Source organism: Arachis hypogaea, chromosome 15 (genome assembly GCF_003086295.3).
Source record: "Arachis hypogaea cultivar Tifrunner chromosome 15, arahy.Tifrunner.gnm2.J5K5, whole genome shotgun sequence".
In the NCBI taxonomy this organism is placed as follows: domain Eukaryota; kingdom Viridiplantae; phylum Streptophyta; class Magnoliopsida; order Fabales; family Fabaceae; genus Arachis; species Arachis hypogaea.
In genome coordinates, this window is record NC_092050.1 from 8,352,702 (window position 1) to 8,375,630 (window position 22,929).

Here is a 22,929-nt window from a genome sequence, read left to right on the forward strand (position 1 = left end):
CTTAAATTTTTTTTTTGCTATATATATAAAGAATAATGTATTATCTATTTATTTAATGTATAAACACGGTTCATGCATGTATGAAATATTAATGGCAAAAAAATAGAAAAAAAAAATAATAAATGACTACCTTAACTAGAATTCACTCATACTCTCCCTTTTTAAGTAAGAAATATATATAAATATTTTCCTTTCATCAAATTTTTTTAAATAAAGGTAATGAGTCTATATACATTTCCCTACTTTAATAAATTGAGAAACGAGTAATGTATATAGATTATAGACTCGTCGCTCTTATATTAAATAATAGAAAAAAATTTGACAAACGGTAAAAAATATCCCATTATTTATTATAATTTTCAATTAGTTATTATATATATATATATATATATATATATATATATATATATATATATAATCAATAAAACATTAAATTCAGTTATTTTTATGTGAAATTAATAGTTGAGAATCATTTGATAATTTAACAGATTTAACTAAATTATCATCTAACAATTTTTAACTATCAATTTTACATAAAAATAATTACTTATAGAAATGACAATGGGTAATTATGAGAGCAAAAACCCTTCATTCCCCTACTCCCTATTTCCGTTTAAGAAATTGTCCTACATTCTCTGTTACGGATCTCCATTATTTTTCCTTTAAGAGAGACAAATAAATATCCGTGGATATTAAACTTTAAAAAATAAAAAACCTCAATCATAATAAAATTTTATACAATTCAACTAAAATGTATCAAATTAAATCTAATTCAAACACATTTAACATTACTAAACCCAATTTAACATTATTCAACTAAAACTCCAACATACAAACCAAAAGAAAACAAAATAAAAAAGTTTTCAACATAACAAATTTTGGTCGACGATTATAACTTGGTGATAGTACTGTACTCCGTTCTTGTAATGATATAAATTTAAATAATTAGTTGGTGTAAATTTAGATATTATGCACAATATTAATTTATTTTTAAATAAAACTGAAAAAAAGAAATTAACATACACTTACATCATATATATATATATATATATATATATATATATATATATATATATATATATATATATATCTCAGTTCCCGCCCCCATTCCCGTTTATTCGTGGGGACGACTAGTCTCTGTCCCTGTGGGGATTTAGCGGATCTCCATTATTTTTCTTTTTATCGTGAGTAATCTTTGTGATATTCGTGGGTTCGAATTCTTTTATCATCTCTAATTGCATGTGAGTTTTTACTTATTTTATTACAAAATATTATTCGTACACTAAAATTAGCCACTAATATATTTAGGTATAAATACATGTAAATATATGTGTTTTAATTTATTTTTAACGCGTATTTATATTTTAATATATGTTTTATACTAATGACTAATTTTAATGTACACATAACATAATCGTTTATCATATACATGTCATTTTTATAAAACATATTCTATATTAGAAAAATAAGAAACATGAAAATTTCCCCTTTAAAACAAAAAAAAAAAGATATTCTTGAGAGTTATTAATTTTTAGTATTTTTTGTCATTTTTAATCAGTACAAATATTAAATTATTTTTATCAAATAAATTTTGTTAATTTATATATTCAAAATTTTAAAAATATAAGTATAAACTGTATTAATTCATATATCTAAAATTTTAATAAATATAAATACAAATTATATATTTATTGTGTAAAAAATATCTATAAATATAAGTATAAATTATTACTGATTAAATACTAACTAAAAATAATAATATTTACTATGACATTGATAAAAAAAAAAAATATGAGGTCAATTATGACATAAATGTGACAACCAGTAAGGAGAGCCTTGGTAATGTTGTGAACAATAATCCCTTGGCAACTAATTGTTACTATTTCCTATTATAAGTCCTGATATTTTTCCGCTTAAAAAGATGATGTTAATACAAAAATAATTAACTAAATTTATGAGTAAAAAATAAGAATTTAGTGCTAGAATAGATATTACATTAGAATCTAAGATAATAAATTAAATATTTACATAGTCTACGATATCATAATAGGTATTTTACTTTTTTTTAATTATTATTATATATTATTAATTATTAATATTACGAAGAACCACTTGCCATATGTGGAGGATATGCTTCAATAATTCACTCTATAAATTAGACTTCTCACTAGACTCACATTGTTCATACATACATAGATACACTAGAAGAGTAAGAAAGATACAGTGACAAAAGAGTTCCTGAAATTTTTATTTTCTGGTTTGCTGTCCACCAATTCTCTTACTCGGTATATGTTAATTCTCTTTCATGTAATCTCTTTACTTTGTAAAAAATAGTGAACAGACATACATATATTTCAATATAGTGAGATATATGGGTGCCGATTTTTTTTCATTAGTATTTTTTAATTTTATCTTCTTTCTTGATATATATATATATGTTCTCAACTTTTCATTTGTGTTTTTAATTTTTCAGTATTTTTCATCTTTATTAATATAGATTAACTTTTTATTTAAGACACAATTTTTTGAAAATTTTTGAAAATAAAATAAAATATTATTTTTCAAAACAAATTATTTTAATATTATTTTTATACCCATATATATTTTGGATAAAAAAATCAGGTAAACCTATCCTAATTTTGGGCAAAATTGTAATGAACCAACTCTAATTTAAATTGTAATGGAGTGAACCTGTAATTTAATCTCTTAAAATTTTGCCGTGTTAATGAATTAGCTAGAATTCTATTTGATATATTTTGATTCAATTACAATAAAAATAAAACAAAAATAAAATAATGAAGATACAAGTTGAAGTATAAAAGTAAAAGAAAAAATTTGATAAGTTAAATGTATTAAATAAGGGAAATTTTATAATGATTAGAGTGCACAAAAATCAGGTGAGATGAGTCCAAATTAAATTAAATTTGGCGGTGATTTCCCTGATTTCGGCATAAAATCGGAAGAAAGACAGCTGAAAAATGCCAAAATAAAAGAAAAAGTTAACTCGAGTTTTTTGAATTGAGATAACTCTATTTAATATTCTAATTTTGTTAAAAAATATATTTTAGTAAATAATGTTAAAATTATTTTTTAAAGTATTTTATTTTATTTATTTAAAAATATTTTTTGATCTAATAATTTACAAACTCATTAGTATTTTTATTTATTTTTATTTTTTATTTATAGATTATTACATCTGAACATCTTTTAATATTGATTGTGTATCATATTTTTTTCGTTGACCATACATAAAATTAATGATGTAGAATTATTAATTTTGATTTTAGTTTGATTGATTTTAATTTTAATAATTTTAATAAATTTTTTAAGATGATGAATTAAATATATTAACAAATATATTATTTTTATTCACAATTAGACTATATGTGATGCTCATTTAATAAATCAACATATAAAATAAAGGACACAAATTAAAATGAAATTTTTGTTACATCTTTATCATGAGTTTGTTCTGAATAATAATGTTTTCTTTTTATTATTACTTTTGTTCCTGATACAGGTTTGTTAGCGATCTCATAAAGTGCCGTCTTAACATCTCTTTCTTTAAATATTTGATAATGAGAACTAATTCAACCTTTACAACTATGAACAACCGTCAAGGTAACACATACACTATACTAGCTGTAGCCTACTATTTGTTCATTTTCAATTTTTTTACGATAAAAATTCAAAGACAATCTTTTCATATCAACAATTTTTAATTTTTTACATTTCATTCTCAGTCATCTCTCTATCTTAATCTTTACCTTTGTCGTATTTAGCTCTCACATATACTCCCAATATGTCATTAGTCTCGTTCAATCTTTTTCAATTCTCGTATTGCTCTATTCTATTTTTCTGTAAGGTTATTTTTTTGCTTTTCTTTTGCTCAATTCTTGATTTTTTTTTTTTGTTTTATCTTGCCACCATTTGTTTTACATAGTCTCTATTGTGCCTCTACTTTGTTTTGCGTTGTCAATATTGCTGTTTTATTGTTATTGAAGCTGGTATCTTTTTAGATATATTTTTAAAATTTATGCTGTTATTGAAGTTTATGTCTTTTAGATATGTTCTTCTATCATTTCTTTTACTAGATCTATTGTAGTGAAATATTAATTAATTTTTTTGTGGCTAATAATATTGTTTACATTTATTGTTTAAATATATGTTATATATGATATTTAAATTTGTATATAAGTATGTTAATTTTGATGTTGAGGAGTGATTATAGGTTTTTTTTTTAGGGTTTTTTTCAGTTAAGGGTCTAGTTAAAAATATAGGGTTGATTCTCTTATTTTGAAATTCTAAACTAAAATATATGATGTGTTCGGTTTGTCATACATCACAGAAAATAATAATCAACAGGGTCAAGGGAACAGGCGAAACCCAGCACAAGGGAGAATGAGGGTTTTCACTACTCCTTCATCAACTTCTGGTACTGGTGGTAATAATAATTCGACACTGTTTTTTGAAAGTTTTTCTTCCTCAGCTATTGTCCCTAGGGAAAACAGAGAGACTTCTATCATGCTCCCAATTAACAATAATAATCCTGCTGTTGAAATAATCCACATCAATGATGAAGAACCAGATCTTGAATCATCATTGTTAGAGGTCAATCTTAATTCTTCCTCTTCAATTTTACCAACAACCGAACAAACCAATCAACATGCCTCAAATCTTTTAACATTACAAAGAAATTTGAGAATCAACACCGCCAACAACAACAACCAACAAGATGGTGTGTCACTTGATTTATCCTTACACCAGTTTGGCGGTGATGGCGGTGGCAGCTCTTCTACTATGGATGTCATCGGTGGCAGCGCTGGTGGTGGTGGTGGAGGTGGAGATGGTCTCTTGATGAGCGTTCTCAACAATACTTCTACTAGGCGCATCATGCCGATCAAAAGAACTGCCCCTGATTATGCTCGCCGAGAGTTTACGGTGGGTGAGAGCTCAAGTGCCGGTGGTGCTGGTGGTGGATCTGTTGCTCAACCTATGGCAGCCCCCAAGCGGCGACCCACCGCAAATGAAAATGCGGCGCTGCGCATTTCATCATCATCTAATACCTGCACTTGTACCCCTTCTCCCACTTGCGCTCTCCATGCTTCCGCCAATAGTAATCTTTCTTCATCTTCCAGGGAACAACCCCATGAAACTGCTAACAACAACAACAACAACCCCCAAAATGTTGTTCGTATTCCTTCTAGTTTGTGGCCAATTTCTGATGTGCAAAGAGCTCTTCAGTCTGATAGCTTTCAAGTCCTTCAACCTACTACTACTGCTGCTACTCCTCCTCCTCCTCCTCCTAGTAGTAGTAATAATAACAATAATAACACAACACTTGGTATTCTGCAACTTGATGATGGTTCCTTTATTTACCCCCAACCTGTTTTTGATAGTAGCCACCACCACCACCAAATCCACCATGGCCACCAGCACACGCCATTTAATCCGTTATACCACCGTGGCTATCAACCATTTTTCTCCACTGCTGACACTTCTCCATTCCGCCCAGCCTCAATCAATTACATGGAGAATCTTCCTCATCATCATCATCATCATCATCCGTACGGCGGTTCTTCTTCTTCTTCTTCGACTCCTTCCCCTCTTCCTTGGAGCACCGTGATTAGGCCAAGGGCTATTCCTGTGTCTCTCACTCACCGAGTTGGAGGAAGTAATAGAGAATCTAACAACACCAGAAACAACTATCCTTTTTCTTCTCCTGCTGGAAGGGGAACAATCACTGTGACTCAGAATCGTGGAAACTCATCATCATCAAGCTTATTCCCCGGTGGGTCTCCTTCAACACGGCTACTCGAAAGCCTTGTACAAAACGCCGGTACCCCTTCTTCTGGATCTGGCGCTGGTCAGAATAATACAGCAGGTACTACCGTTGGAGCTGTTCCTGCAGTTCAGCAGCTGTCGAACGTTGCTCGTGCATGGATTCGAAGGCTGAACGCTCATGACGAGGCCTTGACGAGAACGTCACAATCTTCTACCCGTGATAATACTCCTCACAGGGCACTGCGAGCTTCTCCTATTGCTGAGATCTATAATTTGCCTACTTATTTTGCTGATGATTCAAGAAGGCTTAGACAAGAGGTACATATATAATAATTAATACTGTTGTTTCAGTAATCTATGAGTCTCTCTATTTATTATTTGCCATTTACTGAATTGCTCTTTACAACAGATCCGCACTGCCATTGATCATTTGCGTAATGGAGGTTCCGTCCGACTGGAGGTACGTTTGTTAGTTAGGGTTTTATGTATGATTAAGACTATTCATACCAATTGAAGATGTTTTATGTGGAGATAATCGTTCGAAATTATTAAACGATTTTACTTGTAAGACTAATATAACACATTTATATTTTAACTATGAAAATTGAAAAATCAACACTTTTTGACCAACAAATTAGCTACTAATTAAACATTAAAAAGAAATATAAAAAAAATTAAAAATATCTAAAATATAAGTAAAAATAATATTTGAAAGTGAAACCAAATAAAACTAATTTAAAATATAAAATTTAAGATTTATAATTTAGAATGATTATTAGCGATTCACGGTGGTAGTTTAATTTGATGGTTAATTGATGATAGTAGTAAATCGGTGATAGTTTGATGGTTGATTGATGATGGTAGCAAATTGTATATTAGAAGAAAAAAAATTATACATGAGTAAATTTTTTTGTGTGCTAAAAAAATTGACTTATTTATTGTTAATTTGTTGGTATAGATGTTTAACTATTATTTTTATAAGATGATAGTTTTGTATAAATAACTACTAATTTTTTAAAATTCTAAATCTCTATATTATCATTAATTTAATTTACAAATGTATGTGTCTTGTATATAGGAACTTTTAATTCTTGATTACTCCATTGTGCTGAACTTGCTTGACAACATTGAGGAGGAGGAGGATGATGCGGATATGCCGCAGCAGTTTTATGAGGTGAAAGCTATATATATATATGAATTGAGCTTAGTTCGTGCTTTTGTAATTTTAAAATAAACATCTTTACTTGTTGGCAGGACGTTGCAAAAAATGATTTTGATAATAACTTAGTCATCAAATGAATTGCGATCTTTATTTGTAAGCTTTTATGATGTGATAGATTTCGTTTAGATAGTATTGATAAAATTACTATTACATTTAATATTATTAAAACATACAATATATTTGAAAGATCATATGGTATTAGGTTAACAAACTTAGAAGTAGGCCAAATCCATTTTTGCTTAAAATCACTATTACTTTTAATGACTTATTAGAAATTATTGTTTGATTATCTAAATCCACATTGTCATAATGTTAGACCATAAAGAACAAAAAAATCGTAGAAGGATACTTGAACTTATGAGTATGTATATGAATGAAGAATTGGGGTTTCGGAAGTTAACATGAGTACTTGATTTTGACTAGAGGTAGTTTTTCGATTTTCATTCAATAAAAGTTTCTTGTATTTTTCTTAATTAGTGTTGAACAACAACGTCTTCTCATGGATAAGAATTGTAAAAACCGCTTTAGTATGGTGATTGAAACCCTAAAATGACTTTATATTTGGCTATATATATAGTTATAAAAAAAATTATATCATTTGCTTATTATGATGATGAAAACATTGAATTTGCAGTATCTGGGAGACGGGCAGCGAGTGACCAACCCCGATTTAGGACTGACGGAAACTGAGGTTGCAGTATGTATTGGACGGGAAATTTTCCGAACTGTTGGTGGGCAGCCTCAGAACATTGATGCATGCGGCATATGTCAGGTGAGCCGGTCTGAACTTATCTTATTTATCATTTATTAATTATTGTAACAATTAATAAATGCTAAATAAAGTAAGTTATAACTGGTTTTAGTTAATTTTTTTGTTTGTTATCAAACATTTTCATCAAACGAGAGTGACACCAACTACGTTACATTCTTTAATTTACAAAAGCTCACTCATTGAATAAATCTTTTATAAGTATAAATATATGTTAAATACAAAATCTATATTAAAAATATTTAATTTTAAAATAAATTGATTTATGTTTCATAATTTTTTCAAAAGTAATTTTAACAGAAAGCAACTAATTATTATTTGTCTCCCCCAAAATAAAAATAATTTTTACAATTATATGTGCAAAGTGGGTATCTGTGATCTATATATCTAGTATCTACCTCTTGATTTATTGCTATTTAACATAGAATTTGCGTAACCATTTTCAGGAGGACTATGTTCACGGTGAAGAGCTTGGGAGATTGGATTGTGCGCACAGATATCACCTATCTTGCATCAGGCAGTGGTTGCTCATCAAGAACAGATGCCCAATCTGCAAGAAAATGGCTCTCACCATCATAGACTTGGAGGACGACGAGGACGATGATGAGTGATCAGAAATGTTTGTTGGACTCATTTTGAATAAAATGGCCATGGTGCTAGAAACTTTGTTTTATTTTTCATGTTGTTGTCTGGTCTACCTTATGCTTGATGCCGTACATTGTGCCTTTAGCCATTGGTTTTGTTTTTCAAGGATTGGATGCTTTGGTTAAACACTTTGGTTGACAATATTGCTAAATTTGAAACGCCATTCGACTAATAATGCTCCCGTTACTTATTTTCACAATTATAAGTTTATAACGCTGCCTCCTTTGACATATTATATTATATGTCGTTTATGCATTGTTGAATATATATAATCAGGGTGTTAGAATGAGCCGGGGTGAACTCAGTTCGTCGCAGCAGCTTCCTTGATCGACGCGGTGGTTCCTACAAAAGGACTCCACCACTCAAATTAAAAGAGTCTTTAAAGTATGGTAATGTGATGTGTAGGAGTCTTAAGTATGTATTAGATCATGTCTGAAGAACTAATATATAGTTTATCAATTTGCATTGTTAAGATTGTTATTTTGAGGCCTTTAGAACTGGTGTGGCTTGAGTTATAGATTCGATGTCTTTTAGGCTGCGTTTGTTTTTTGGAATTAGGACTGAAATTGAGAAACTGAAATTGAATATTGTGTTTGGTAATTAGATATTTGAACTAAAATTTCAGTCTTAAAAAATACAAAATTTAAATTTCTTTAGTATTTTTAAAAAATAAAAATACAAGAGATTAAAATTTTGAGGGATAAAGATCAAAATTTTATTATTTCTTTTTAAAATACTCGATCTTGTGCTGTATTTATTTGCTATCCATGTCGCTTAGTATGTATTTGTCTAGGAGACTTTGTCGAACTAATTTTTTGAGGTCTTTGGCTATTATGACACAATCATGTAAGATATATGTTCATATCTCTGGTAGAAAATACAATATTTTGATTTGTTCGCATATCTCTAATCCTGGTAAGTTCCAATTTTGTTTGGAGGTTTGATTAATTTGGAGTGCATGATGTCCTCAATTATATTCTCCCTTTTGATAATGAATGGTGTGTATGTATCGAACTTCAGAGTTAATTTGAATGACTTCCAATTTGTAAGACCTAGAATTTTTGAAAAAAAAATATTATTATGAGTTAATTTTAATTTATTTATTCATTAAAGACTTGTTTTTAGAAATTATTTTATTAAAAATAATTAAATCAAGTTTGGACAATTAAATTAAAAATTTTAATTAATTTTATAATTATTGAATAATTTTCTATATTTAAGTTATACAACTTAACAGAAGTATAGGAATAAAAATTTTATACGATTTAGTTAAATAATAGAGATTTCAGAATTTAATATTTTAAATTAGAGTATTTGATTGAAAGCCAATTAGTAAATTGATACAACAAATAATATTTTTAAATTAATTTTAAAGATCAAATTAGATTTTAAATTAATATTCGATATCCTAATTTGATTAAATTAAAAACAAAACCCTAACTTCCCTAATACTACTCGCCACCACTGACATTCCTTTCCCAAAATCTAACACTCAGCAGCTTCAGGAAAACTAAAGAAAGAAGTAAAGAAAAGAAAGAAGGAAAGAAAGAAAGGGAAGAACGGAGAGGGTGAGAAAATGGGAAGAGGGAAACAGATCCGCAGAGGAGGAGGAACGGGGAAGAGAGAGATCTGAAGGGAGAGGGAGACCGTGTCCAGCGCCGCCGCTGTCTGCCCAGCTGCCGTGCTTCTCGTCGTCGCCGTCGAAGGGAAGAAGGAGAGAAAGTGCCGTCGCGAATAAGAGCTGAGCCGAAAAGAGAGACAACGCGAGAGGGAGCTCGTCGCCGCCAGCTGCTTCAGATCTCCGGTGCCGAACTTGTCCCTGCCGTTGCAAGCCGCAATCGTTGCAGTGGAGACCAATGCCGTTGCAGCCACGCTCGCCATCGTCCTTGGAAAGAAGTAGAGCTCGAGGAAAAGAAGGATGCGATAGAGGTGAAGAACGTTGTTCCGCCATGCACCGCCACCGTTTTGGGCTGCACCGCCGTGGCTGTGACCACCGGAAACTACCGCTGGAGTCCCTGCCTTCTTGATAAGCGTTTTGTTTCTGGAACCTTTGAAAAATCAGTATTTCGATATAAGTTGTTAGAGATTCTGAGCTATTGGTACAGTAGGGATTCGGTTCTGGTGATTGCATGTCAAAATTGAAACTGCTGCTGAACCATTATTTGAACTTCTGGCCGGCTGGCCGTTGTCAGAGCTGTGGTTCGGTCAGCTTGGAAGCTGCTACTATGTTATCCTATTTTGTTTATCGTGGTGAGATTATTTGGTTCCATTCTTTTTTACCGCAATACTCTATTACCAATTATGTTCTAATATCGCTTAATATCCATTCCGCGTCAATTCCAAATTATGTCAGATATGTTGTTATTGCCGTGATCCTTGCGGTTGCTTGAGAATTTCTGCAGTTGCTACCACTGTTGTCGATTAACATGAAAATAAGGATTTAATGGGTTTAATTATACAACTTGTGACTAATCGAGGTAGGGACGCTTCCCTTAAACTCATTTTAATTTCTAAAAATTGTTATAAATTGATATTAATGTGAAATGTATATTTTTGTGATTTCGTAAGTCTTATGGAAAGGTTTGAATTATTTTGGTCGATTGTAATTATTTGTGTGGTTGATTGATTGATTGTTTGAGAAGATTGAATAATTTGGGTTATGGATTGATTTTTGATAAATTGGTGGTTGCTGAATTGATTTTCTTGAGAATTATAAATGTTTTGATAATGGAAATGAGTTTGAGTTATTGAAAAGGATTTGATACATTGGATTTGGGTTGTTAATTTATCAAAAATGATTTTTGAAAAATTGAACATGGTCTGAGATATTGAAATTGGTTTGGTATTAGAAATGATATAAAGGAGTTTGAGGGATGTCTGGATGGGACTCGAAAAGGATGGCAGAGTCTGAATTTTAGAGGAGATAGTGCCGAAATTTTATAAAAATTAGAGATTTTGTTTAGATAATTATTTAAAAAGATTTGGATTCAAAGGTTATATGGTTTGATTTTGAGTTAAGAAAATGAGTATGGTTTAAGTTTGATTCATTTAGAAAAGAATGAATTATGTTTTGAATTGGAACTATTGATGAACGGAATGGGAGGTGTAATAATGAAGGATAATGATTGAGTATGATTGATGTATGATGATGAATGAGATGCGATGAGAATGATGTGGATAATGATGAATTATAATTGAATTATTTATATGGCTTATGAATTTGAATTATCTAAGATACGAGTTTCCCTAGGTAAAGTACCGTGGCTTACCACCACGTGTTCCAGGTTGAGACTTGATACTCTGTTGACCCTACGACGTAAGGGTGACCGGGCACTTATAAATTTCCAGGAATGGTACCCCATTGAGCGATTTGATATATATATATATATATATATATATATATGAGAAAAAGCTATGTATAGACTCATGGGGATGCGTGTCAGGGGACAGTCCAATGGTTTAGCAAACCGGACTTGTCGGGTTGGCTTGATAACCGACAGATGAGACTCATCAGCCATAGGATAGGCATGCATCATTTACATTTGTATGTTTTTTTTGGGTTTAAACTTAATTTGGTTTGCCTAATTGTTAAACTGTTATTAACTGCTACCTGAACTATTTGCTGTAACTGCTATCTATACTTGTGCTTTCCTTGTCTGTTTTGCCTGTGTTTGTTTTGATGTGGCACTTTTGAGATTACTGGTGATGAGGTGATGATCGTGTTGATTGATTGTGTGATGGGCTGAAGGCTGTGATTAGTTTCTGATTAAGATTTTCTTATAAGAAAAGAGAGGTTTTTGGATTTCTCTAAAAATTAATTATTGTTTCTTTGAAAAGGTTTTTGATGATTGGCTGTTGTTTTTTTAAAAAAGATTCAAAGGATGAATGATAGTCACTTCCTTGAAATCAATTCTTCTCTTTATACGTATCTTCTTATAGCACTTCTTAAAACCCTCTACTAAGAACCCTTTCGAGGACGATGTTCTCACCCCCTTACAGATTCCTTTTTTCAGGAAACGGACGAAGAAGCTTATGAAGAATCTTTGAGTTAGCTTATGCGATATGGATGTATAGTTTAGTTATTGTTTATTTATTCTTCCCTCGCCATTAATATTATAGTTTTGTAAGAGGGATAGGAGTGGTATGATTTGTGTGTAAATAATATGTATAAGTTACTCGAGTAAGAAGTTTTGTATATGTATATGCGTGTTTTCTTTTATTTGAAAGTATTTTTTTTTTCGATTTTATTAAAGAACAACAATATGGTTTTGAGTTAAAGGCTCATTGCTTATTATTATATATATGAGAGTCGTCGTAATATTCTTGCTATCAGAGTGGCGCAGCCGAAAGCGTGACATTCTGACAGTGAGGGTGTTACATTATGGTATCAGAGCAGTTCATCCTTATTAGAGCCTTGGGAATGGACTGACAATGCTTTATTGCATACTCTGAGTGTTTGTCATGTTATAGGTCTTGTCCGAATGACGAGAATTTGAGCTTTATGCACATGACTGTCTTTTGATTAACGCTTTTAGCTTACCGTTGCATATCTCTTGATATTAAGTCTGGCCAGCTTAATGTTGATGGTATGTGTACGGGAAAGTTAATGGGTTATCACGGACAAAATGGAATTAATAACTGATGCGGTTCACGGGTTTTGGGAGCATTAGAAATTACTTTTTGAAGTTAGTTCCATTTTGACATATAATCTTGTTCGTGTCATGTAGATTAGTACACCGTTTTCTCTTTTATTGGTTATGTTGGAATTCCTTGCTTTAGATTTTTTCTTTTAGGATATGATTCGACTCTATTCCCAACCATAGTTATTCGTTCCTATATATATTTCTGCTTGATTATAATCCTGATTATTCATTTGAAATCATTTGGAACCCTTATCCTCGATGTTGCTCATATTTCTCTTTATAAATCATGAGTTTTTATTAGTTGGCTTTGAACTTGTTTTGCATGGAAATGGTCCTTAATTCTTTGAAAAACGTCAAATGTTATTCCTTGATTAGCTTACACCGAAGATAGGTGCTTTAATCATGCCACATGATGTGTGTATTGCTTATTCTTCTATTTATCATCTTTTTCGCTCCTTGTTTCAATTCTTTTTGGAACCAGATTTGATTATCTATCATTGTCATTATTTATAAATTTTTTCATAAATTCTATACCCTTTTATTCGATCTTAAATATGTTCTAGTGTAACACATAATTCCTAATACTTGAGTGATTTGAAACCCTGAGTGTTACAATTCGTAGCAAGCGAATTGTGTGATTGGATTATTTTGCTTTACCTTCTACAACTTATGCGTATTTTGCCCAGATTATAATTTTTTATCCCATTTTCTTCTAAATGAATAAAGTAATCCCCTCGGTAAAAACTTTGAGTTTGTCTTGGTACGAAATAACAATTCTAGTAGTATTCTTTTGAAGTTCTTGTTTCGGAATCTTCGTTGAAAGGAGTTTTGATCTTTTTATTCTATCTGATCTTGTCTGTAACCATTCTTTGAATTCTGGATATGACCACTTTTAATCTTACATGTACTTTCATACAAGAAATGAGTAAATTCTTTATGTAGCTAAAAACATACTTGTTTCTAAAGGTACTATCTATTCTTTTATTAACTATATAGGAATATTTTACATTAGATTTCTTTCTTTGAACAGAATTTGATTCTTCTCCAGTATTTAGTCAAATTTTTATATATGTCTTTACTTGATTATGTACTCTAAGATTCTTGATGAGAGATTTTTGCTTCTATTCCAGTTAATCTCCATTTGACAAACTTCATATAATTTATTTTAAATTGGGTTGTTTGGACGCAATACCTTATTAAAACCTCTAGTAATTCTTTTGGGAAAGTGAATTCATTCCTTCATAGGGTTACAACTTGATTTTTCCTTTCGGTGCATCTTCTTGTTCTTGTATATCCTTGTTTACTTATAATTTCAAACGTTTCTCCAAGTTCTTGTAAAACACCATCTTAGTTGCTTGTTCTTCTTTATCAAAGTTTGTATTCCTTTGAGTAAACTTAAAACTTATTTTGGTGCAACATACCACTTCTTATAATCTCCTTCTTGAGTACTTGTTTCAGATCTTCTTTGAGAAAACTTCAATTCAAATCTTTTCTTATTTGATTGTATCTACAACTCTTCCTTGAAATTTAATGGGATTATTTTTAATTCAGCATATATTTTCTTACATAAACTCTGAAACTTTTTATATAGTTTAATCTTGTTTATTTGTAATACACCACTAAAAATATTAATTAAAATTAAAATTATTTTAGAATTTATTCTTTGTTTTCTCTAACTTTACTATGATTTTATACCTATCCTTATTTAATTATATACTTCAATATTCCCCAATATTTTTAAAGGAAATATTTTGCTCTTAGCACCAAATAAGCTTTAATTTACAAATCTCACATGATTTGTTTTGATTTGAAAGTAATTTGGTATGAAATTATTTATACATTGTTTAGTTCTTTTGGATCATCTAAAAACTTGCCTGATGTGATCTGCTTTGTAAATCTTGTCTGAATTCCCTTGATTTGAGTTTCTTTCTCGAAATGTGAATTGATTTTCTTCTTAGTGTACATCTCAATATTCTTAAACATTCTCATGAGGTTATGACTCCAAAATATCTTCCCGGATCATTATTTTAAACCTTTTAAAGAAGTTTCAGATTATTCTCGTGCAAGGTTGTTCTTAACCTTGCATTCCTTTGCTTGAATTCGTTTTGGCGCGATACATTGTTCCTTGTGGTCTCTTTCTGAATGTTCTTATTTTAAATTCTTCTCAAAGAAAATTTTGATTCAATTTTTTCCTTACTTGACTATATCCACAACTATTCCTTCAAATTTTGATAAAATTATTTTTAATTCAGCACACTTTGAAATCTCCCTTATGTAGTTCAAAACCTGCCTGTTTGTAATGCATCTCTTATCCCTCTTTGGGCAAAACTTAATCTCAGGTTTTCTTCTCAAAATAAAACTTAATTGCCTCCCAACCAAATTGCAGTTTTTATGCATGTTTTTGTTTGGCTATGAACCTAAATACCTTTTAAGATATTCAAGAAAAAATATTTTGCTCTTAGCCAAACTAGTTTTCATTTTCAAATGATGCATAATCTATTTCAACTTGAACTTTTTCTAAAACAATGCAACATTTATGTTTTTACTATTATTTTGTAAAATGTTTGTTACGTACTTTTCATTCAAAACGTTAAATGATTTCTTTAAAGTTTTTCATTCTTCATGAACAATGTATTCAAAGGCATTTTTAATCATACTTTTAAAACTTTATGAGCATTATCAATGGCTTTAGTTATTCTTCTTCTACAATCTCATACTTCTTTGACTCGGCTTAATTTTGTTTCAAACAGCTGCATTGTTTTCTTCTTATTGTTCCTGTTGAATTCCTTTGATTCGAGATCCTTTCTTAAACTTGTGATTTGATTTTCGCCCTAACATTCTTCATTGCTTGTATATCCTTGTTTACTTGTGATCTCAATAGTTCTTCAAATCCTTGTGAGTGTTGTCCATATCACTTGTCCTTCTTTTCTGAGGTCTTGTATCCTTTTGAGTAAACTCGAGATTTTTTTTAACATCATGTGCAACCTTTAGGTATAGAAAGCAACATGTTAGATCTTTAGGACGTGTTTCGCGGACGCGGAATGTGAAGCTTGCGAGTGCGCGATGTCACAAGATGTTGTGGAGTTCAGTTTTACGCAAAAGGGGTTTTGTTGATATTAGGCTTGTGACCGGTTGTGGGTTCCAAAGTGATTGATGAGATTGAGAATCTTCGGATGAGTCATTCGATAAAAGTACAATTGAAAGTTGTGATGGTGAGCTATGTTCAAGCCCATGATGTTGACACCATGCAACTTTTTTTTAATTGAACCTATCTTGTAACTTTTGCCTTACACCACATACTTCTCTTATATCCAAGTTTTTATAACTTACCCAGTATTTCAAAATTTATATACATGCCAAGACTTTTTGTCTTTCTAAAGTATTGAAAAGTAAAGTATTAAAACTATGTAGTATCTTGTGTATTACTCTAATTTTCGAGGACAAAAATTTTTATAAGGTGAGTAGGATGTAAGACCCAGAATTTTTGAAAAAAATATTATTATGAGTTAATTTTAATTTATTTATTCATTAAAGACTTTGTTTTTAGAAATTATTTTATTAAAAGAATTAAATCAAGTTTGGACAATTAAATTAGAAATTTGAATTAATTTTATAATTATTGAATAATTTTCTATATTTAAGTTATACAACTTAACAGAAGTATAAGAATAAGAATTTTATATGATTTAGTTAAATAATTGAGATTTTGGAATTTAATATTTTAAATTAGAGTATTTGATTGAAATAAAGCCAATTAGTAAATTGATAAACAAATAATATTTTTAAAGTAATTTTAAAGATCAAATTAGATTTCAAATTAATATTCTATATCCTAATTTGATTAAATTAAAAACAAAACCCTAACTTCCCTAATACTATCCGCCGCCACTGACCTTCCTTTCCCAAAATCCAATACTCAGCAGCTTCAGGGAAACCAAAGAAAGAAATAAAGAAAAGAAAGAAGGAAAGAAAGAAAGGGAAGAACGGAGAGGGTGAGAAAAGGGGAAGAGGGAAACAGATTCGCAGAGGAGGAGGAACGGGGAAGAGAGAGATCTGAAGGGAGAGAGAGACCGTGTCCAGCGCCGCTGCTGCCTCGCCCAGCTGTCGTGCTTCTCGTCGTCGCCGTCGAAGGGAAGAGGGAGAGAAAGTGCCGTTGCGAATAAGAGCTGAGCCGAGAAGAGAGACAGCGCAAGAGGGAGCTCATCGCTGCCAGCTGCGTCAGATCTGCAGCGCCGAACTTGTCCCTGCCGCCGCAAGCCACAACCGTCGCAATGGAGACAAACGCCATTGCAGCCACGCTCGCCATCGTCCATGGGCGCCAGAGAAAGAAATAGAGCTCGAGGAAGAGAAGGATGCGATGGAGGTGAAGAACGTTGTTCCGCCATGCATTGTCATCGTTCTGGGATGCGCCGTCGTGGCTGTGAACACCGAAAACCGCCGCTGGAGACCCTGCCTTCTTGGTAAGTGTTTTGTTTTTGGAACCTTTGAAAAATTAGTATTCTGATATATGTTGTTAGAGATTCTGAGCTATTGGTACCGTAGGGATTCGGTTTCGATGATTGCATGTCAAAATTGAAATTGCTGCTGAACCATTGGAGCCTCCGGCCGCTGTCGGAGCTGCTGTTCGGTCAGCTTGGAAGCTGCTACTGTGTTATCCTATTTTGTTTATCGTGATAAGATTATTTGGTTCCGTTCTTGTTTACCACAATACTCTATTACCAATTATGTTCTAATATCGCTTAATATCCATTCCACGTCACTTCCAAATTATGTCAGATATGTTGTTGCCGTGATCCTTGCGGTTGCTTGAGAATTTCTGCGGTTGCTACCACTGCTGCCGATTAACATGAAAATAAGGATTTAATGGGTTTAATTATACAACTTGTGGCTAATCGAGGTAGGGGCGCTTCTCTTAAACTCATTTTAATTTCTGAGAATTGTTATAAATCGATATTAATGCGAAATGTATATTTTTGTGATTTCGTAAGTCTTATGGAAAGGTTTGAATTGTTTTAGTTGATTGTAATTATTTGTTTGGTTGATTGATTGATTATTTGAAAAGATTGAATAATTTGGGTTATGGATTGATTTTTGATAAATTGGTGGTTCCCGAATTGATTTTCTTGAGAATTGTAAATGTTTTGATAATGGAAATGAGTTTGAGTTATTGAAAAGGATTTGATACATTGGATTTGGGTTGTTAATTTATCAAAAATGATTTTTGGAAAATTGAACATGGTTTCAGATATCGAAATTGGTTTGGTATTAGAAATGATATAAAGGAGTTTGAGGGATGTCTGGATGGAACCCGAAAAGGGTGGCAGAGTCCGAGTTTTAGAAGAGATACTGTCAAAATTTTATAAAAATTAGAGATTTTGTTTAGATGATTTTTTGAAAAGATTTGGATTTAAAGGTTATATGGTTTGATTTTGAGTTATTAAGAAAATGAGTATGTTTTAAGTTTGATTCATTTAGAAAAGAATGAATTATGTTTTGAATTGGAACTATTGATGAACGGAATGGGAGGTGTGATAATGAAGGATAATGATTGAGTATGATTGATGTATGATGATGACTGAGATGCGATTGAGAATGATGTGGATAATGATGAATTATAATTGAATTATTTATATGGCTTATGAATTCGAATTATCTGATATACGAGTTTTCCTGGGTAAAGTACCGTAGCTTGCCACCACGTGTTCCAGGTTGAGACTCGATACTCTATTGACCCTACGACGTAAGGGTGACCGGACACTTATAAATTCCCGGAAATGGTACCCCCATTGAGCGATTTGATATATATATATATATATATATATATATATATATATATATATGTATGAGAAAAAGCTATGCATAGACTCATGGGGATGCGCGTCGGGAGATAGTCCAAGGGTTTAGCAAACCGGACTTGTCGGGTTGGCTTGATAATCGACAGATGAGACTCATCAGCCATAGGACAGGCATGCATCATTTGCATTTGTATGCTTTGTTTTGGTTTGAACTTAATTTGGTTTGCTTAATTGTTAAACTGTTATTAACTGCTACCTGAACTATTTGCTATAACTGCTATCTATACTTGTGCTTTCCTTGTCTGTTTTGCCTGTGTTTGTTTTGATGTGGCACTTTTGAGATTATTGGTGATGAGGTGATGATTGTGTTGATTGATTGTGTGATGGGCTGAAGGCTGTGATTAGTTTCTGATTAAGATTTTCTTATAAGAAAAGAGAGGTTTTTGGATTTCTCTAAAAATTAATTATTGTTTCTTTGAAAATGTTTTTGATGATTTTCCGTTGTTTTTTTTTTTAAAGATTCACAGGACGAATGATAGTCACTGCCTTGAAATCAATTCTTCTCTTTATACGTATCTTATTATAGCAATTCTTAAAACCCTCTACTGAGAACCCTTTTCGAGGATGATGTTCTCACCCCCCTACAGACTCCTTTTTTTAGGAAACAGATGAATAAGCTTATGAAGAATCTTTGAGTTAGCTTATGCGATATGGATGTATAGTTTAGTTATTGTTTATTTATTCTTCCCTCGCCATTAATATTATAGTTTTGTAAGAGGGATAGGAGTTGTATGATTTGTGTGTAAATAATATGTATAAGTTACTCGAGTAAGAAGTTTTGTATATGTATATGCGTGTTTTCTTTTATTTGAAAGTAATTTTTCGATTTTCTTAAGGAACAATGATACGGTTTTGAGTTAAAGGCTCATAGCTTATTATTATATACATGAGAGTTGTCATAATATTCTTGCTATCAGAGTGGTACAGCCGGAAGCGTAACATTCTGACAGTGAGGGTGTTACACAATTGTCTCTATTATTTTAGTTTTTATTTTGTCTGTCGTCTTTTTTATCGGTTTGCGGATGGTTTCTCTTCCTTTTGAACTTGGCAAAGTTCTTATATCTCCATTTGACCTACTGTTTTTTTCTCAGAAATCGGCCAATGTCTTCGATTTTGCTACTATGATAGTTTCCTAGAATTTTTCTAAACGAAGGCCGCTCTTTAAGGCTTGGAAGTGAACATCTGGGTTGAGGTTTGAAATCTCCATAGTCATCCTAGCGAACCTTGTCATATAATCCTTAATATTTTGGCGTTAGTTTGCTGATAAGGTTGTTAGAGTCGTGTACACAAATTTTTTGACGCAGCGAAATTGTTGACAAATAGGTCGGCGAATTTGTCAATATTTGATATTGAACCAACAAATAAACCAGAAAACCATATCAAGGTAACACCATCCAAAAAGATAGGAAATGAACGACAAAATATTAGATCAAATGCACCATTCAATAACATCATAGACCAAAATTTCGTAACGTGGATAGGATGTTGGGCTCGTCAAGTTTATCATGGAGCTTTAAAGTTGTCGAATCGGTGAAATTTTTGGGCCTCTAGAAGTTCATGATTTCTTTTGAGAAAGAGTTTGTCCTCTTTGTCATTTTTTGTCGAAGTGGCTTCCACCACGGTATTAGTCAGCAAGGTATGGTCGTCATGGTTATTTCTATTGTTAGCATTTTTATGATTCTCTTCATTATTCTGGCCGTTCCCTTTTTGGTTCAGTAGTTTAGTCACTCCTTAGATCTTGGCTTGTAATGCCACATTTATAGCTAATAATTCAGCCTGAGTGGGTGGAAGAGTAGATGGATTTTGCTCTTCCGCTATTGATTAAGACCTAGAAAAGAAGGTAAAAAAACAAAACAAAAGAGATAATTGTAGAGTTAAGTTAAACTCGGCTCCAGAGTATAGGCACCAAATATTCTAGTGTAGTGAGACTCGTGAGTTGTATAGCTCGTCTTAGTCCAAGGTTAAACCCGTCTTCGCTTGAGATGAATGAGATGTACTACTGTACTTCGCCTCCAAGAGAACTGACAGTGGTAGATACTTGTAAAGACACTCCAATTTATTTCATTGCGCATAACTGAATAAGCACGTTTTATTTAATTTGTTTTGGTTTCGATTTATAGGTATCTTTGGGCTGGGTTATAGTTAACGGATAAGCTCTCATTTAATTTTTTAGTTCCAAATCTACTTTTCACTCTCCATAATTTTTTAAACCAAGCATGATATTGAAACATAATTCAGTTTAGTAAATTTTATACTAAACATAATACAGAGACTTAATTTAATATCTATCAATTTCTGTCTTTCAATCTTAATTTTCTTTATAAAACAATTCATTTAAAATATTTTTTTTGCCAACTAACATACATTAGCAATTATTTTTTTAAAATTATTTTGTTTATCTTAAATTTTAGATATTATATATAAATTTTTAACCCTAATTATAATTTTTAGATTATAAATTGTTTAAAAAAATTATAATTTTTATAATTTTAATAAAAATTAGTTAATATTGACTAATTAAAAATTAATTTTTTATATATACTTTTTCTTAAAAAATTATAAGACTAAATTTATATATGCTTTATAAGGAGGAATTGAGGAGCGCTATATATTTTCCTTTTTTATTTAATGAGGCTTCACATATGTATTTACAGAGAATAATAAATATTTATTATTGGCTAATAAATAACTACATACGTAATGTGAAATTCAAAACTAAATATTTATTTAAGAGCATTAATAGACTAGCTCAAATTAAATGATCTAGCACATGGTTTTGCCGAATAAAAGCCTCGTCTTCATGTCTAAAATGAAAAGGCCAAAAAAGTGCTTGCTTACGTTGTTAAATATAACCGTTGGCCTTACGCTATTAAAAACTTCAATATTAACCTGTTTTTAGGGTTGAAAGCTTGAAAGTGAGTTAAATCAGTCTATAAATTTGTTTGAGCTTAATTCGTTAATAATTTGATAAGTTAAATTCGTAAGTTGAATTTGAGTCTAGAATTAAACTTATAAATTAAATGAGCGGAGCTTGAATTTGGATAAGCTCAGCTCATTAGCTCGTGAGCTGGTTCGATTATATATATATATATATATGATCTTAATTATTTAAAATTTTATATTTTTTATATATAATTTTAATATAGGACATAAATACAAAATTTATAATTTATTAATAGACAAACAATATATAAGGGTTAAGTACTTTTTTTGTCCCTAAAGTTTGGGGCAAAAATCAAATTCTTCCCCAACCTTTTTTTGTTATTAAAATCATCTTCAACACTCAGAAACGCTTTAAAATCATTCCCCCTCCGTTAGACAATTTTTGCGGACACTTTTGCCCCTTAAGTCTTTAACGCTTCGTTTTCATTACCGCGAAAGGGCTTCAGTGTCTCATTTACATTACACACTTGAAAATTGATCTTTCACCTTCAATGATGCCCTAACTATAACACCCTACTATGTAAAGCTTTACGTTTAAGTCGTAGAACAGAGGTAGTGTGGTGTTACGGACCTCTAATCAGTAAATACATACATATAGTAGTGGAAAAATGTAATATACTAGGAGCTTTGAAAAACGGGTAAAGCAAAATCAAAAAATAAAAAGCGCAATACTCAGAGAACGGAATTACTTGCGTGCTAAGAAACCTAAGGGTTATAGACATGAATAAGCGAAAAAGTGAAAAGAGATCCAATCATACAGTGAGACTAGCTCCTGACTCAGCCTGCAAAGCCAAGGCTGGCCAGAGAATATTTACATATATATACAAGTACCCCAAAACACTCGAAATACAGAAATAAGTCCCTAACTCTCTTGTAACCTCTATGAGGAACAAAATAACCAAGTTTCTTGGAGCGAAAGCTAAGTACATATACATATATACAAACTGAAAATTCAAAATAACCCAGGGGATACTCCGCTTCAGGAAATCCAGACGCCTAGTGAGGAGCCTCTCGACCTGTATCTGAAAATAACAACACAGTATGGGGGTGAGAACCGGAGGTTCTCAG

General features: G+C 31.4%; 1 protein-coding gene across 1 annotated transcript; it reads left to right on the forward strand.

The window, feature by feature from the left end:
* The first annotated feature begins 3,562 nt into the window (after nucleotides 1–3,562).
* LOC112748617 (uncharacterized) lies at nucleotides 3,563–8,528 on the forward strand. Its single transcript, XM_025796845.3, has 5 exons — nucleotides 3,563–6,102; nucleotides 6,194–6,244; nucleotides 6,863–6,958; nucleotides 7,641–7,778; nucleotides 8,222–8,528. The coding sequence occupies exons 1-5, from the start codon at nucleotides 4,402–4,404 to the stop codon at nucleotides 8,384–8,386; spliced, it is 2,151 nt and encodes a 716-aa protein (XP_025652630.1). The 5' UTR covers nucleotides 3,563–4,401; the 3' UTR covers nucleotides 8,387–8,528.
* Nucleotides 8,529–22,929: the final 14,401 nt, after the last annotated feature.

What these genes read in the sequence shown, in the direction of transcription:
- LOC112748617 (XM_025796845.3), top strand. Translation starts at nt 4,402, where the DNA reads ATGAGGGTTTTCACTACTCCTTCATCAACTTCTGGTACTGGTGGTAAT. An exon ending in GAGGTTCCGTCCGACTGGAG is followed by an intron (nt 6,245 to 6,862) that starts GTACGTTTGTTA and finishes TCTTGTATATAG; the next exon opens with GAACTTTTAATTCTTGATTA. An exon ending in ATGCATGCGGCATATGTCAG is followed by an intron (nt 7,779 to 8,221) that starts GTGAGCCGGTCT and finishes AACCATTTTCAG; the next exon opens with GAGGACTATGTTCACGGTGA.